Source organism: Candoia aspera, chromosome 1, assembly GCF_035149785.1.
Source record: "Candoia aspera isolate rCanAsp1 chromosome 1, rCanAsp1.hap2, whole genome shotgun sequence".
Taxonomy (NCBI): Eukaryota; Metazoa; Chordata; class Lepidosauria; order Squamata; family Boidae; genus Candoia; species Candoia aspera.
In genome coordinates this window covers 295,403,857-295,418,912 of record NC_086153.1, presented here as the reverse complement: position 1 = coordinate 295,418,912, position 15,056 = coordinate 295,403,857, and the positions used below count along the sequence as shown (strand labels likewise).

The window sequence follows — 15,056 nt, the reverse complement described above, 5'->3', positions numbered from 1 at the left end:
TACATTCAGGCTCAAATATAGGGCAGAAGTTACAAAATTATTATATTCGTATTATGGGTAGGCCTGCATTAACAATAATAATAGTTTTCTTAAACTAAAAAATAAAGAATGAAACTTTCCTCTTTAATGTGAAGTTGCCTGAATTTGAAATAATTTTTAAATAAATCGTGATCTCCCAGGGAACCCCTAGTGACCTGTTTTCTGGTTATGTTAAAATCTATGGATTACAATATTTTCTCGGCTGCTGTATGTATCTAATTTTTTTTGTATTGTGATTGTAATTTGGTTTTTAATTGATTTTATTATTGTTCACCACCCAGAGTCACTTTTTTGAGATGGCCGACCATACAAATTGAATGAATGAATCAATGAATGAATCAATGAATGAATCAATGAATAAATAAATAAATAAAATGAAACCCAGAGTTCAGTAATTCTGCAAAAGTGGGCAAGCTCATCTTTCACGCTAAAAATATGGTTTAGATGTTATTGGGTGTTTTTGATTTTTCTAATGGGATGGTTTATTTTATAAAGTTGTAAGGTTTATCAAAGTTTTATTTGCTATACAGTTTAAAATTTAATTATAAGTAAGTAGTGTATTTATTTCTTGCCCAATCCTAATCCCAGTGAAATAAACCCATGGGGGATGGGATGGGTTGCAAACATTAATTTTATCATTGTAGCGATCATGCTATCACATAATTTTAGAAACTCTGGCTTAGTGTGTTGTGCAAATCCAGCCATTGTGATTTGTGATTCATGGTTTATAATTTATAGTGAAGTATGAACCCTGTCATTTGCAGCATATTCAACAAGCATGACTTAGCAAGATGTGTGACTAGAGAGAGGTTTTTTTTTTTTTAATATCTCCTACACTTTACAGCCAGCATGGTCTTTCCTTTTTGGGGTTATAATTTCAGTATATCTGGAAGCAGAGGTTGAAGATGGTTTTCTTATACAACCACAACGCTTTGCTTCCATTTGCTTTACAGGCTTTGACCTGTTTTCTGGTTTTGCACAACAAACTGAATCATAAACTAACTGAGTGGATAGAACTTGCAAAATATCCTAAGCCACACCCACACAAAAATTAACTGAGGTTAATATTAACGAAGTTTAGCATATTATTCAAATGAAAAGCTGGTTAAGTATATTATCTGAGTACAATTAATAAGTATCCAACTGTCTTTTCTCTCCCTTGGCCACCAGAAGTTATCCATAATCAGTGTTGATTAAGACTGGTGATACATGAATAGTAGTTTTTTTTTTATCATAGGGCAATGCCTTAAAGCTGTTTATCTTTAATATGATAACTACATGAAATGGTTGCTGTCTAAATTATGTTAATTTATTCTGATACTTGTGGCTGTATTTTTCATCTTTTTTTTCCTCTTTCTCAGATGGTAATAGTTAAGACACATTGAGGATAATGATACAGTAGATTCAGAGCCTGCCTTTCCTTCAGAAGTCAAAGGTGGCATACCTATAGTGTTCTCCTCTCCATTTAGGGAGGCAGGAAGCTTTCTTTAGCATTACTGTATTCTTTTAATCAAACAAATAAATAGGAAGTTGGCATGCCATAAAAGAGAGCATGTACCTTTAGCATCATATTCTTCTGAAGAAAATTGCTGGCCAAACAGTGGCTCCAACAGGATGATAGAGGGCATCTCAGGGAAACTGGTTTGTGGGATGTACAAATCATGCAAATGCCAATTTAAATTTATAATTGGATTCCAAATTGCAATTTGATTCAGAAAATCAGATCAATTTGGATTCAGAAAAACAATTCTCCACATACTGTAGGTGCAAATTGCTGGATTGTCCAAATCAGTTCAAAGGATCCTGTTTATTTCAGCAATTCAAAGTGAATTGCTGATTTAATTCAGAAAGTAGTTTTCAAAAATAGCCTCAGCTGAATGATTTGGTTTGACTTCAGGAAGTTTCAGGTTATTGATCTTATCATTTGTAACTGTTTAGACCAAATGTCTGCGGGGGACAATGCTGCTCAGGGTGGACAACGGCTCCTAAAACTAATCGATGTATTAAACGTGAGTATAAAATTATTGCATATAAAATTATACCTGGTGCATAGTATATAAAAGAAGTAAAACAGAAATCCCAGTTTCAAGGAGCTGGTTGTCTAAATTTATAATACGGAATGGAGAGACAAAGGGTGGGGATGAGAAAAGATGGCAGTAGTTTTTGCAAGCCAAATACATTTGGAGTTTGCATGCTGTTGTAAATAGAATTTGCCATGATGATACATAGAATGGCTTTTATCATAGCTGCTTTGACATTATCTGTTTGGAAGGTAGTGGAAAAAGTCTGTCCAAATAGACCACTTATTAGAGCAGTGTTAGCAATAAAATTTTGCTCCATTTGGTAGATCTGATGGAGTTGAGTTTCTTGTGACCATGATGTTGCTTTTGAAATTTTACACAGATTAGTCATTCCAGATCCTCTGCTCTGTCATAATTATTGAAAGGGGGATACGGTAATTGTGGAGGTGGTTAGTGCCTTGAAGAGGCCTAGGGGGAATTATATGTATTTAAATTAAGATCTTTTGAATCGCCATCTTGGAGTTTATATTTTATATTTATAGTCATATTTTATGGAGAATTTTGTTTTTTATTATATTTTAATCTGTAGTTATTTTAATTTTATTGTAAACTGCCCAGAGTCGCTCTTAGTAAGATGAGCGGTGATAAAATATGAAACATAAATATAAATAAATAAAATTGTTATGGGGTACAATACTTCTTTTGTGATGCCATTGCAGCACTCCTAGGGATTTTAGTGGCTGTATCTGGTGGATCTTTACTAACTGGCGCCTTACCAGTGAACTGTCCTGGCTAGTTCAGTTCACACCTAATGCAAAATTCACATTCAAGAATCAAAAGTAAGACAATGAATGTAGCAATGCTGAGTGTGATTCTCAGGGAGGAAGTAGATACAAAATGGAATCTAGTAATGATACTTTTTGGCTATGTTTGCACAGTGTACTTAACCAGGTCAGTTAAAAATCTAGCGGCAGCATTGTAGAGCAAAGTTTGACTACGTTTACCTTTAGTTAACTTTTTAATGCGCTGCGTGAACCTAACCGTTTTTTTATCAGTTTAGATTCTGTTGCAGTGTATGAACCCAGGTATCTTCTGTAAACAAATTAAGCATGTGAATACAGCTGCTGTCTAGCTTTTTGCAGTTTCCTGGTTACAGGAATCTCAAATCACAAAGACTGCCAATGGGAAGAAAGTAATATAGGCAGGTTTCTGTGAAGGAGGATGAAGTCAAATCAGCAGTTTTTCAAAAAAGGGATGATTCTGATTAGTTTTTATTATTATTTATTTATTAAATTAAAAAGGTTGCTCAACTCACACATGGTGACTCTGGGTGGCTTACAAAATTAAAAACTGTAAAAACACAATAGATACCTGAATAGTTCCCGAACTGGTGGACAGTTAACCATTATCACATTAAAATCAGTTAAAACAGTGAAGCAGGAATATGATAAGCCATTTTTCATGGGCCAGGCCACACTCAAGGGAAAAAACAAGAGTGATCTTAGACCATTTTTTAATTGGCAATTACTTTTCCAAGAGTTGATCTCTTAAGGAGGTTCAGCCTAGAGGGCTTATTCTAAAGCTGAATGATGCTAAATATCTCCACTTTGTAGCTTCCATCAGAGTCTCCCTGTGGAACCTTTTCCCCCTCTTCGGTTATTACTTCAGCAATTCCTTTCTAGCTTTAAACATGGGATCTTGTAAACTAGAGCCTCCTGCTGGGCCATTTACCCCCACTATATTAATCAGGAAGGGGACAGTGTGGAGTGATTTACAAAGAAATAGGCCCACAAGGAGATGCTGATGAAATCATTAACTGTATGAGCTGGAATTGGGGATGCAGTTAATTACACTGCAAATCAGAGCAACTTCTCCATTGCTAGTTCATTTTTCTAATCTCCATATCCAGTCATGTTTTTAAGTTTCTACACTCAGCAGTCCTTTAAGTCACAGCGGAACCATAAAGAAGCACTTAATTTCTCTAGTGTTTCTAGCCAGCAGTAGCTGCTTGCGGAGGCCCTAGTTCTCTGCAGAGTAAAGTGCCAGAACTTTACAATCTCCAGCCCAGATTGAGGCTTCTGGAGTTTTTGTACTGCTTTTTCTTTCAGCCCAGAGAAAGAAAGATTAACTAGTATATTAAATATAACCTTCGGTTGTATTATTTGTGATCCTTCAGTTCTGTTCTTATGAGTAGTCGTTGTCTGTAGATTTGGCTATCAATGTTTATTGTAAGATATGTACCCATCACACTATTCCTTATAACTATTCCTTAACAGGGAAAGCTGTGTGGTGCAAAGTGCAGAAAAATAGTGAGAAGTAATGAGCAAAATAAATTAAAAGCAGGAGGTAAGGGAAAAGAAAAATAAATCTATTTAAATTTAGCTTGTAATGTAAATATATATATATATATATATATATATATATATAAATAAATAAATAAATAAATATAAATAAATAAAATTCACTATATTTGTCCATACCTCTCCATCTGTCAGACCAAACTAGTAAACCAATGTCATGCTGACCAATACTATTTTTATTATAATGTTATGGTAACAGAATCTTGCAAGCAGGGCCTCAACTGGGGGGGCAAGCGGGGCATGTGCCCGGGGTGCCACGCTGGGGGGGGTGCCAAAATGACAGAATAGTATTTGTATACTGAATGTTTTATTAATTTAATGAATAATAGAATAATAAAACTTGCTAACACCTCCCTCACCAACCCATGTGGGGGGACACGGAATCCATGTTTGCCCCAGGTGACACAGACCCTAGTTGTGGGCCTGCTTGCAAGTCTGAATGTACTCCCTCACCCCACTTAATCTTCATGAGAACTAGGTAGGGTCTTGTCTGAGATGTTTTCTCAGGTTACAGTTCTGCCCTGGACTCAGGTTTCTTTTATCAGACCATTGTAGTGGCTCTTCCTCCTGTTCCTCAAGGATATTTCTTCTGCCCATTATACTATCCTTGCAGATCATATTTGATTCCATGTGTCCATACCTTATACCAGGGTTTCTCAATCAGGGTTCTGCGAGAGGTCACTAGGGGTTCCCTGATAGATCACAATTTATTAAAAACATTATTTCAGATTTGGGCAATTTCACATTAAAGTGGTAAGTTTCATTATTTTAAGTTTAAGAACACTGTTAGTACATATATACAAGCCTACACATGAAAGGAATATAATAATTTTGTAACTTCTGGCCTGGAAAGATGCTTGTCCAAAATATCTATAGAGTGATAATGGTGTGCATGTAAATTTTCATGTCGCCTTAAAAAAGCAAATGCTTCAACTAATGTGAAGATGAAATTGAATGGAAAATGAATTGGGAAATGAAAGAAACCAACATTGCTTCATTAATGATTAATAGCAGTGGGTAATTAACCCAGCAAGTACTTGAAAGTCTTGCTCCCAAGTAATCCCTGTTGGTACAAACTAAGTATGTGATGCATTCACAGCACTGCAAAATATTATGTCTTCCTCTATAATATTTTTTTCTGTTTTTTCCCCCCTAACACAATTAGCTTATCTTTTAAATAATCAAGCCTTTGGGGCCCCCCTGATTTGGTTGTTCTTGAGAGAACTGCAATTGTCCATGTGAATGCTCTGTGCTAATGGCTCTAGCAGGAGTGGTAAAGCCGCAGTTGATGACAGGAATCAGACTGAAAGGTCCCTGAAGAGAGTTGATGGCAAGAACCATTTTTGTGCAGAACTTTTGGAATGGGTGTGAGGCAGTCCTATGTTAGGCTGAGATCTCTCCTTTTCCTTTCCTTCAAGAGCCAAGGGAAGAATGAATGAAGTGTGTGAGTGCTGGAAATGGGGAAGAGGAACAGGCAGCTGACTTCTCTTTCTAAGTTGTTGTGGGTTCCCCAGGAATTCTAATGGGGGATAGAAATCTTTCGGGCCTTCTTCCTGTAAACTCTGCATCTTATGCTCAGCCGTACATGAGTATCTCTGTCCCTCTATGTAAACTATATGTCACAGAAATGCCATTAAAGTACAGTAACCTTATTCTGAGAAAATGGAATCCTGGCTAAATGCTTGGGTATGTTGAGTGTTTGAGAGGAAGGGTGGAAAGTGAATTGAATCAACAAAATCTCTGAAACCTCTCACTGCTCTGATGGTATATTGGACCAATTGGAAGGATCTATTGCAAGGTTCATATTGTTTCAAAGTGTTGAGAAAATGCACCATTAAAAGATGTACAAGTTCAACCAAGGACTCCCAGGAGTTATACCACCCTTCTTGGGTTGTTTGGCCTACAGCTTAGCTTGAAGTAGGAAAATAGAGAAGGCAATCTTGCAGCTATCTTTCCCCAGTTTTATAACTGACTTGATATGATTCATCCTCTTGGTAGGAAGTTATAAGATTGTTAGCAGTTCTTTCTGGTTTTGCCTTACTTGGTTGTTGGCAATAGCTACTGTTTGGAAACTTTATAGTGTTTCGTCCAGAACCCACATGAATGAGCCATGAATACTTATGGATGAACCTTTTTTGTTTTTTCTCCCCCCCCCCATTCCTCACAGAGCAGAGAGATTGCTTAAACATGTGAGAAAAAAAACAAAACCCAAGCAATCTCTGTAGGCAATCTCTCCTGTGCTTGACCTGTTTTTTGTTCCCCTCCCCTTGCAGAGCAGAGAGATTGGAGAGGAAAGGATTACAAGAGAGTAGCAGGCACACAATGGGGCTGTTTGCATAGTGCGCTTGGGGCTGCTGGTGCCACCACATTTCTTTCGATGTGTATTCCCCATTATGTGCCTTCTTACTCTCTTGTAATCCCTACCTCTCCAATTAATGTAAATACAAATATTAATTCCCTTCTTACTAATTATCTCAGTGCCCTAGTTAGCATTCCAAAGGGCGGGGGAGTGGAGAAAAGGAAAGCACCGTCATAGTCACGTGATATCCCACTTAGTGACCTGTTGGCTTAATGACAGAACTGCCAGTCCCAGTTGTGCTGGCTAAATGAGGACTACCTGTATAGGGGAAAATAAGTACAAAGGACAGAGCTCTTTATGACCAACAGAAGAGTAGATGCAGGGGCTTGATGTACCGGTTCTTATGAAATAATGTCAGAAAATGCTTCCTAGCTGATTGGGCCTCCCTGTACCCTATGTATGTGACAAATAGTTTTCTCAACCCATGACTTCTGGATATAGAATCATAAAAGAGGAGAGAGGATGGAAGTAGCCAGGATATAAGTACCAGAAGAAAGCTTGGTATGAACTGGAGTTTCTAGATAGTTGCTCATTTGTGGCTTTTCTTATGCAGAGCAGACATAAGAATATTCAGGGCCTTTCTTGTCAAGCGATTTAATTCCAAAATCTTCTGAGTTGAAATCAAGCTCTTTTCTGAAGCAGAATTTGGTTTCAAAAACTGTGTAAGTGCTAAAATCTTGCTTATCCAAATAATTTTATTTTCAAAATCTTATTGTGCCACTTTCAGTGTTAAATTAGGACTTACTTTCTTGATATGCCTATAGTAAGCCATATATGAAGACTTATCTCTGATTAGGATGTATCCTAGAGAATTGTGTGACTTTTGTTTCAGACAATGCCCGACAATGATTGGGAAGTACACTGAAGTCCTGAAGTGTCTTCAGAAGAAATAAAGTGGAGGGAAAAATTATGGCAATAGCACTGCATGGGTGTCTGCAGGGTGTAGTCAAAAAATCAAGATGGTGGCTGCAATGGTAATTGAAACTCCACTAGTGGGTTCCTGCTCTGGATGGGTCAATATTCTATGCAGTTGACTTTTGCAGTCCAGATGTAGAAAGCAGGAGCAAGAAGAGTTGAATGTGATAGTTTAGATTTGGCTGCCAGAGTTTCCAAGAGATTTTGGGTAATAGAAATGGTTAGGTGAGGTGGGCAGGGTTGCTGTTGCTAGAAATCTGTCAACTACTTTCTCAGTCTGTGAAACTGCAGATAAAAAGATTATTACAAACATAGGTCCCTAGTGTGTTTTCTACAAAAGGAATTGATTATGCAGAAAATCCCACTGTTCAAGGAAGAATGTGAAACACTGCATTTCTCAGTTATGTATGTATAAAAATGCCATCAAACCACTACCACCAAAGCTGATTCTCTTAATGCCAGCTGAGGTTCCCTGGTGCAATATCTATAAAGGAAGCTCAACAGTAAAATCAAATCCCTGAAAAAGAGTTTCTTAAATTTAGGCATGACTTTTGTTGCCAGAAACTGCTCAGACATGAGAGTTCCTCAGTCTGTATGCAGTCCCTTCCCTTTATCAAGCAGTGGTCTCTAGGTAATGTACTCCAGGACATCTTAGGTTTTTGTCCCCCCACACAACTACCTATGACTAGGACTATTTTGAGTCATTGTTAATCACCCTAGAAAATCCTGATAAAATATTATCACTCTCCGCTTTCTCAAATGGTTCAAATGGATTTTGTTTTCTTGAGATGGAAGAGTCATGAGTTTCAAGACTGATTAGGTAACCCTTTATCTGGTTCTTTTCTTAGGCTCAAACTATCACCCACAAGTTCAGATTGTATGTCTTGGAGGTTACATGACAAGCTCGGAGACAATCTTTATCCTCTCTATTCTGTCACATAGAGGCGTAATGTGTTTTGAAATGTTTATTTAGAGATATACAAGGAAAGCATGTGTGAAAGCAAGCACATATTCTTGAAAAGCTAGGATTACCAGACATCTGGCAAAAGGAGAACATGTCCTCCTTTTTGTCCTCATGTCTCCCGTCCAGCAGGCATAGCCTTAAAATCAAACATTACCTGGGTTTTTTTAGTGGTTTTTTTTTTGGACTGTTTTCACAACAGTAGTCATTCAAATTTTTGTGTATTGTGACCTTGTACATTATTTGCTTCTTTCTTTCCCTCGTCCATCGACAGACTTGACAGCCTAGATTTACATTATTTATTTCCTAATTCTAGCAATTGGCTTCAATCCAGCCCCTTCAAATCTATGATCACTGTAATCATGTAGATTACATGACTCAGATTTCTATGGTGAAATTTGAAAAGCGTGTCATTGTTGATTCTCTATTATCATAGCATATGTTCCTGAAAATAAAGATTTGTTGAAAAAATATTGTGATTGAAAAACCAATCTTTCTGATGCTGGAAAGAGTAATTTCATATACATGTAAACCTAAATACATTTTTTTGCAGTTTTTCACTGTAATTTTTGTCACAGGTGCCAAGAAAGTTAAACAGTGTGCCCCCCTTTCCCCAATTTGTCCTCCTTTTCAATTGTCCATGTCCTCCTCTGCCTGTTCAGATATCTGGTAACCTTATGCAAAGGCCATGATCCCTCCACCCAGAAAAACAGAAACATAATATCTAGTTAGCCTGCCTCCCATACTGGCCTTCCAGTTTCAGTTAAATCTAATTGGAAACTCTAACTTTCTCCCTCTCCCATTGCCTTTCAAATTAACAGCTATTTTTTAAATCCTATCTTCTCCCTCTCCAGGAGTATCTGCAGCACAGTGGGACAAGTTATGGCAAGTTATGGTGGATGCTGTAGGCTGCATTATTTTAGAAAGAATGGTATCTTTATTTCCCTGATGCCTGTGCCTTTTTGTATTTGCATCTTATTTTAGCAATCATTCTATTATTGTACATTGCCCAGAGTCGTTATAGAATTGGACGACAATATAAATTTAATACATAAATAAACCTCACCATGCAGTGATGTCACTGCAAAAGCTACCCCCCCCCCCCCGTTACCTGCCAGTGTCACAATGACTGTAAGGTGGGGCATGTGTAGTGACATCACTATGCATGCTCAAATGTAATCAAAATTCCATTGTTCCTTGTTTACTGGCAAAGTAAAAAAAACAGGTCAGCTGGTTTGTTTTGAGTTGATAACTACTAGTTACTGGTTGAGGGTGGACCAGTTACAGGCTGTTGCTACTGGTGTGATTTTTGCCACTAAGCAATAATTGAGCTGCCATAATAATAGTAATGCTACCTTTTGCTGGATTTTTTTTTAAATCTGTCAGTGTCATTGACATCACTGGCTATTGTATGAGAGCCCATGCCTTCTCTTCAGATGTAGAGTATCACCATCTCAAAGCTCCAATCAATATGTCATTCAGGAGACTATCTCCCAACTCCATCTGGATGAAACATTGATCATCTTGGACATCTTAACCCTTAATCTGCATAGTAAAGGAATGGTCAGACAGAATGATTAACATCAAAATACCACTTATCTAAATGTCAGACTTCAGAGTTTGTTGTGAATATGGCTGCTTTGCATCCCCAATTCTGAAATATACCTAGGAGTTACACTTCCAGAATTGAAAGTCAAAGTTTCCGATTGGACATTGCTCCCCAGTGTGCTTTAGACATAGTACTTTATATTATGAATTATGGCCTATCAATGGCACCAAAAAGAAAAACAGGAATTAGGACATTCTCAGCTGTTCAGTGACAACAAGAGTGTACATTATTTTCTAAAAGCCATCTTTCATCTTGTTAATGTGATTGTTCCAGAAAACTGACTCAGTGTTCTTTAATAAAAGGTGAAGGATTGTCTCACTGTCCCAGAAGCAGAACAGTGCTTATAAACAACACACAAGGCCAGGAATGGCAGCCTCTTTCTCTCATTAGAGAAATATTTCTGGGAATAGCACAAATGCTATTTCAGACGTGGGCTTTTAACCATTCACCTGCCTTAGTGATTTTTCAAGTGCAGGCTGCTGTTTGCCTGAGTTAATTAAAAGAGTGCTTTTAAAATCCTAAAAAGTCTTTTCTAAACAGATGGTAAATTTTAGCAGAGCCTTCAGACCAGGAAATTCTTTGCCTTTTTAATCTTTCGTTAAGCAAGAAGCTAAACATTTATATGTCTAACTGCTCTTTGGTTTCACTGGCTGTATCCCAACTTTCTTCTTGGTTCACTTAGATGTGAGGTAACAGAAAAGCTAAACTTTTTCAGCTAAGGGTACTTAAATCTTAAAGTTTAAATATTATCTACTCCAGTAGGAATTGATCATCTTGAAGTGGCTTTTGGCACCTTTGTCATAAAAGGTTTTGACATTTGAGCATTAAATTTTTATATTTGATTGTTAGACCTGGGATGAAATGGCCTTCTTTGAATGGAAAAGTAACCAAAGAGTTTGGTTTGTTTTATTTTCCTTCTATGTGTGCATATTTCTCTGTATGCGTGTCTATATTGTTTACTATATTATAAATATAATGCATTGGTACATTTTAATGAATTCTTTATAACATGGAATACCCAGAGGTGTCACAGGCTTATATATCATCATCACCATCATTCAAATTTTGTTACCACCCATCTCCCCCAAAAGAAGGACTCTTTTATATATACTTATAAATCTACCAACAGACAGCAAAAAGAAAACACTGAAAATGTTGGAAAAAGTTGATAGTCATTTAGAATTATTGCTTAAATAGATTCTGGAAATGTTTTACCCATGTAATAGCAGATGGATCTATGCTGGACTGTGAATAGAAAGTCATACATCTTTTCAGTAAATGAACAGTGATGTATACTGTAATAGAGAAAGCTTCCTGCCCACCCATACATGTATTGTATTCTTCCATTTGTGGTGATATCTAGGATTGCTTTTGAAGTGCATTTGGAATAATGAGCATATGGAAAAGCTGGTACTACGGCTGAGGTTAATTTAAGTTCACTATGTTAAAATGTGTCACCTGCAACAAGCTACACATATGGGTATTGTTCTCATTTTTAGGGGAACAGTAACTACATATAACATAAAGCACTTTAATGTTCTAAATTCTACTCTAAATAAACTTTCTGTGAAATACATAAACACAGATTATCTCAATATAGCAAAAAAGTAAAGTAACTTTTCTTAAAGTGGGGTTAATCTAAAGGAATTGCCTTCATCTGTTAGTTACAAATACAATAATATTTGTGCAGTCAGATCATTCTGAAAAAATGTTTACTGTTTTGCATTACGTCTGTGTGCAAAATCTTGTCGTACTTTACCCCATGGAGAGGTAAAGCGCTGCTTATGGGTCTTGTAGACTTATAACAATGGGGATGTCTGCTTCTAATCATTCTTATTATCTCCTTAGCTGTATGTGATCCTCCATGCCAGAACAAAGGATCCTGTAGCCGTCCTCAGCTTTGCATTTGCCGTTCAGGCTTCAGAGGCTCCCTGTGTGAAGTGGTGATTCCGGAAGAGGAGTATCAAACTCCCGGCCTTGCAACTGCCTTAAGGCCTCCGGCAGATTCCCTTCTAAAGAGAATAAGCAGCGCAGAAAAAAGAGAGCAACAGCTACCTATCATGCAAAAACTACCAGCTGGGTAAGTTACCCCAGTTATATGCAACAGCTATTATTTCCGTTTTTTAAGTTTTACAGTGGGGAAGTGGAAGGCAGTTGTCTCCACTCTGGAGCAAATGTGGAGAACATGAAAGATGTATCTGAATTCATGGGTGAAGTCACTCACCAGCTCTGAAGAATTGTGGACCAAGAGGTTGTCCCTCATCAAATATGTCTGCCTGGGGAATGTAAGCTGGATCGGTAGTAAGCTGTGTTGCTGTTACTACCTTAGAAAATCCACTAGTCTCACAGCTGCTGCTGCATCTTTTTCTGGGCACTTTTTCTGCCTTTTTTCTTCAGTATTATTCTAAATAGTAAGATGTATGATCATGCATAAAGTGAACTGCTATCATTTCCTAGGTCTCAGTCAAAGTAGGGAGCCCCTAGTGACTTATGGTCAAACTTACAGCATTTAGGATGGAAGCAAGTAACAATTGCTAAAATGTGAGGATATTTTGCTATTGCTGTTATATGGGGAAAAAAGAATAAATGTATGTTTTATGACTGGAGAAAAGTTTGAAAATGAATGGTCAATCAGAAATTGTCAGCAGTGAATATATAAACTACAGCTCTTTGTTTCCACGATACCTCCAGTACTTTTTCTTTCAACCCCTATTCCATGTTTGGACAAAATGATTTTAAAACTTAGTCTAATTGTGCTTTTATGATTGTGTCCTTCAGTTAAATAAAAGAATACTAAATGTACAAGTAGGCCCCTACAAAAAAAACCTGCGGTGCAAAGGTCTAGCCATTCAATTCCATTACCTCCCCAGCATAGCTTTAGATGTAAATTTTTTAAATGTTAAACCACAAGTCTAACATTCTTTCAAAACAGCACTACATCTGTATTTATAAGGAGCAGACATATGGACCTGACGTGCACTTTGGAAAGTGCCACTCAAGCGTTACTCAGACAGGCACCTTTGTCAAAGCCAGGAATCTGGGCTATCCTGATGCACATGGAGGGTATTATCTAGTAGCTGGATGGGATGGGGAATGTCTGTAGCCAGTAGAAGCTGAGTACTCCCACCCTGACTGCATCAGCAGCCATATCTATTATAAAGCATGGTATCCATGGCATTGGGAGAAGAGGGAAAAGCCTACTTTGAATCTGGAACAACTTTAAGCTGCTTCAGCTGTGGGGTAAGGATGAGATAAGGGAATGGCATAAAGAAATGGCAAAAAAAACCTTATTGGTCATGTTTGTGCCTCTTTTAGGGGGATGTGAACATAAGTGCTTACACTGAACCACATGTGTTTTGGGTGACATTTGCCCATGGTTTTCATCATCCTGAATGTTTGGTATAATCTACAAAACTTGGCTAGCTCACTTTGTACTCCTAAATCAAGATCAGTTATGAGCAAGTTAAAAAGCATAGATCCCAAAACAGATCCTTTAAGGGCTCCATTTCTTACATTTCTTCATGGAGAAAATTGCTTATTTATTCTTGATCTGCTTTCTGTGTTTTCAACCAGTTAACAGTCAATAAAAAGACAATCCCGCTTATTCCATATCTGCCAAATTTACTCAAGAGTCTTTGATGATCTCTGATAAACCCTTCCTGAAAGTCCAAGTATGTCCTGTTGATAGGTTCATTTCCATTTGTGTCTGTTGACAGTCTCACAGATTTGTCAGGTAGGGTTTACCTTTGCAAAATCTATGCTGATTTTCCATCAGCAATGTTTGTTACTCTATATGCTTCTTTATTTTTATACTGTTTCCACCAATATGTCCAGAAGAAGTATCAAGCCAGCCAGCCAGCCAGCTTATAATTTCCCACTGAGTCCCTTTTAAAATTGGTGCCATGTTGGCTACTTTCCAGTCTTCTAGCACTGAGCCTGATTTGAAGAATAAATCACATATGCCTGGAGGTCAGCAATTCCACATTTGAGCTTTTAAGCTCTTGGGTGGATACTACTAGGATCTGGTGATTTGTTACTGTGCAGTTTTCCAGTATATCCTAGAATTCATTCTCTGGTTACCTCAATTTGCTTTACATGTTCCTGTTTCTTCCCTGAGAAAGTTAGTACAGGCTCAGATATCCATTCTATGTTTTCTGTAGTAAAGGCAGAGGAAAATAATTCATTCAGCTTCTCTGCAGTCTCCATATACTCCTTGAACATTCCTTTCATTCCTTAGTTTTCTAATAACCCAGTAATTTTCCTGGCCAGTTTTCTGCTTCAAATACTGATTATTTAAAGACATTCTCATTGTTTCCCTTAAAATGTTTTTGCCATATGACCCTCACAGTCTTTTGTTCTTTTTCTTTTCTTTTGTTATATTATTCTTTTGTTATATTACATTATATTTTTGCTACCAGAGTTTGTGTTTCTTTTTATTTACTTGGTCAACGTATGCTTCAAAACTACAGTTGGTCATTTTCATCTCAATGCCCCATATATTTGATTAGGACTTTATAGCTTAGGATTTTAGGATTTTATAGCTTAAATATCCTAAGGTTATGTGACCCAACACCATGCTTTTGCCTTGAAAAAACTCATTGCAAGACATGATTACCCATTTTACACATGCAAATTTTTTGCCATTACTCATGGTTAATATCAGTGTTTGAATAACCTCTTATAATCACATTTCTCCCTTGCAATGATGGGATTTAGATTCACTTCTAGATAGATTTTTAATCCTAAATGACACAATCAAGATCACTACAGTACTCAATTTTTGAATAACAAT

General features: G+C 37.2%; 2 protein-coding genes across 2 annotated transcripts in view; one reads left to right on the top strand and one right to left on the bottom strand.

Annotated features, from left to right (window-relative positions):
• Positions 1 to 10,115, bottom strand: part of FCF1 (FCF1 rRNA-processing protein) — a 103,153-nt gene extending 93,038 nt beyond the window's left edge. Inside the window, exon 1 of the mRNA XM_063290107.1 lies at positions 10,106 to 10,115. Within this exon, the coding sequence (XP_063146177.1) occupies positions 10,106 to 10,108 (3 nt within the window). The 5' untranslated portion in view covers positions 10,109 to 10,115. The remainder of the gene's footprint in view (positions 1 to 10,105) is intronic.
• Positions 1 to 15,056, top strand: part of LTBP2 (latent transforming growth factor beta binding protein 2) — a 113,051-nt gene that overhangs the window by 10,038 nt on the left and 87,957 nt on the right. The window contains exons 2-3 of the mRNA XM_063290102.1: positions 1,978 to 2,048; positions 12,113 to 12,344. Coding sequence (XP_063146172.1) covers positions 1,978 to 2,048; positions 12,113 to 12,344 — 303 coding nt within the window. The remainder of the gene's footprint in view (positions 1 to 1,977; positions 2,049 to 12,112; positions 12,345 to 15,056) is intronic.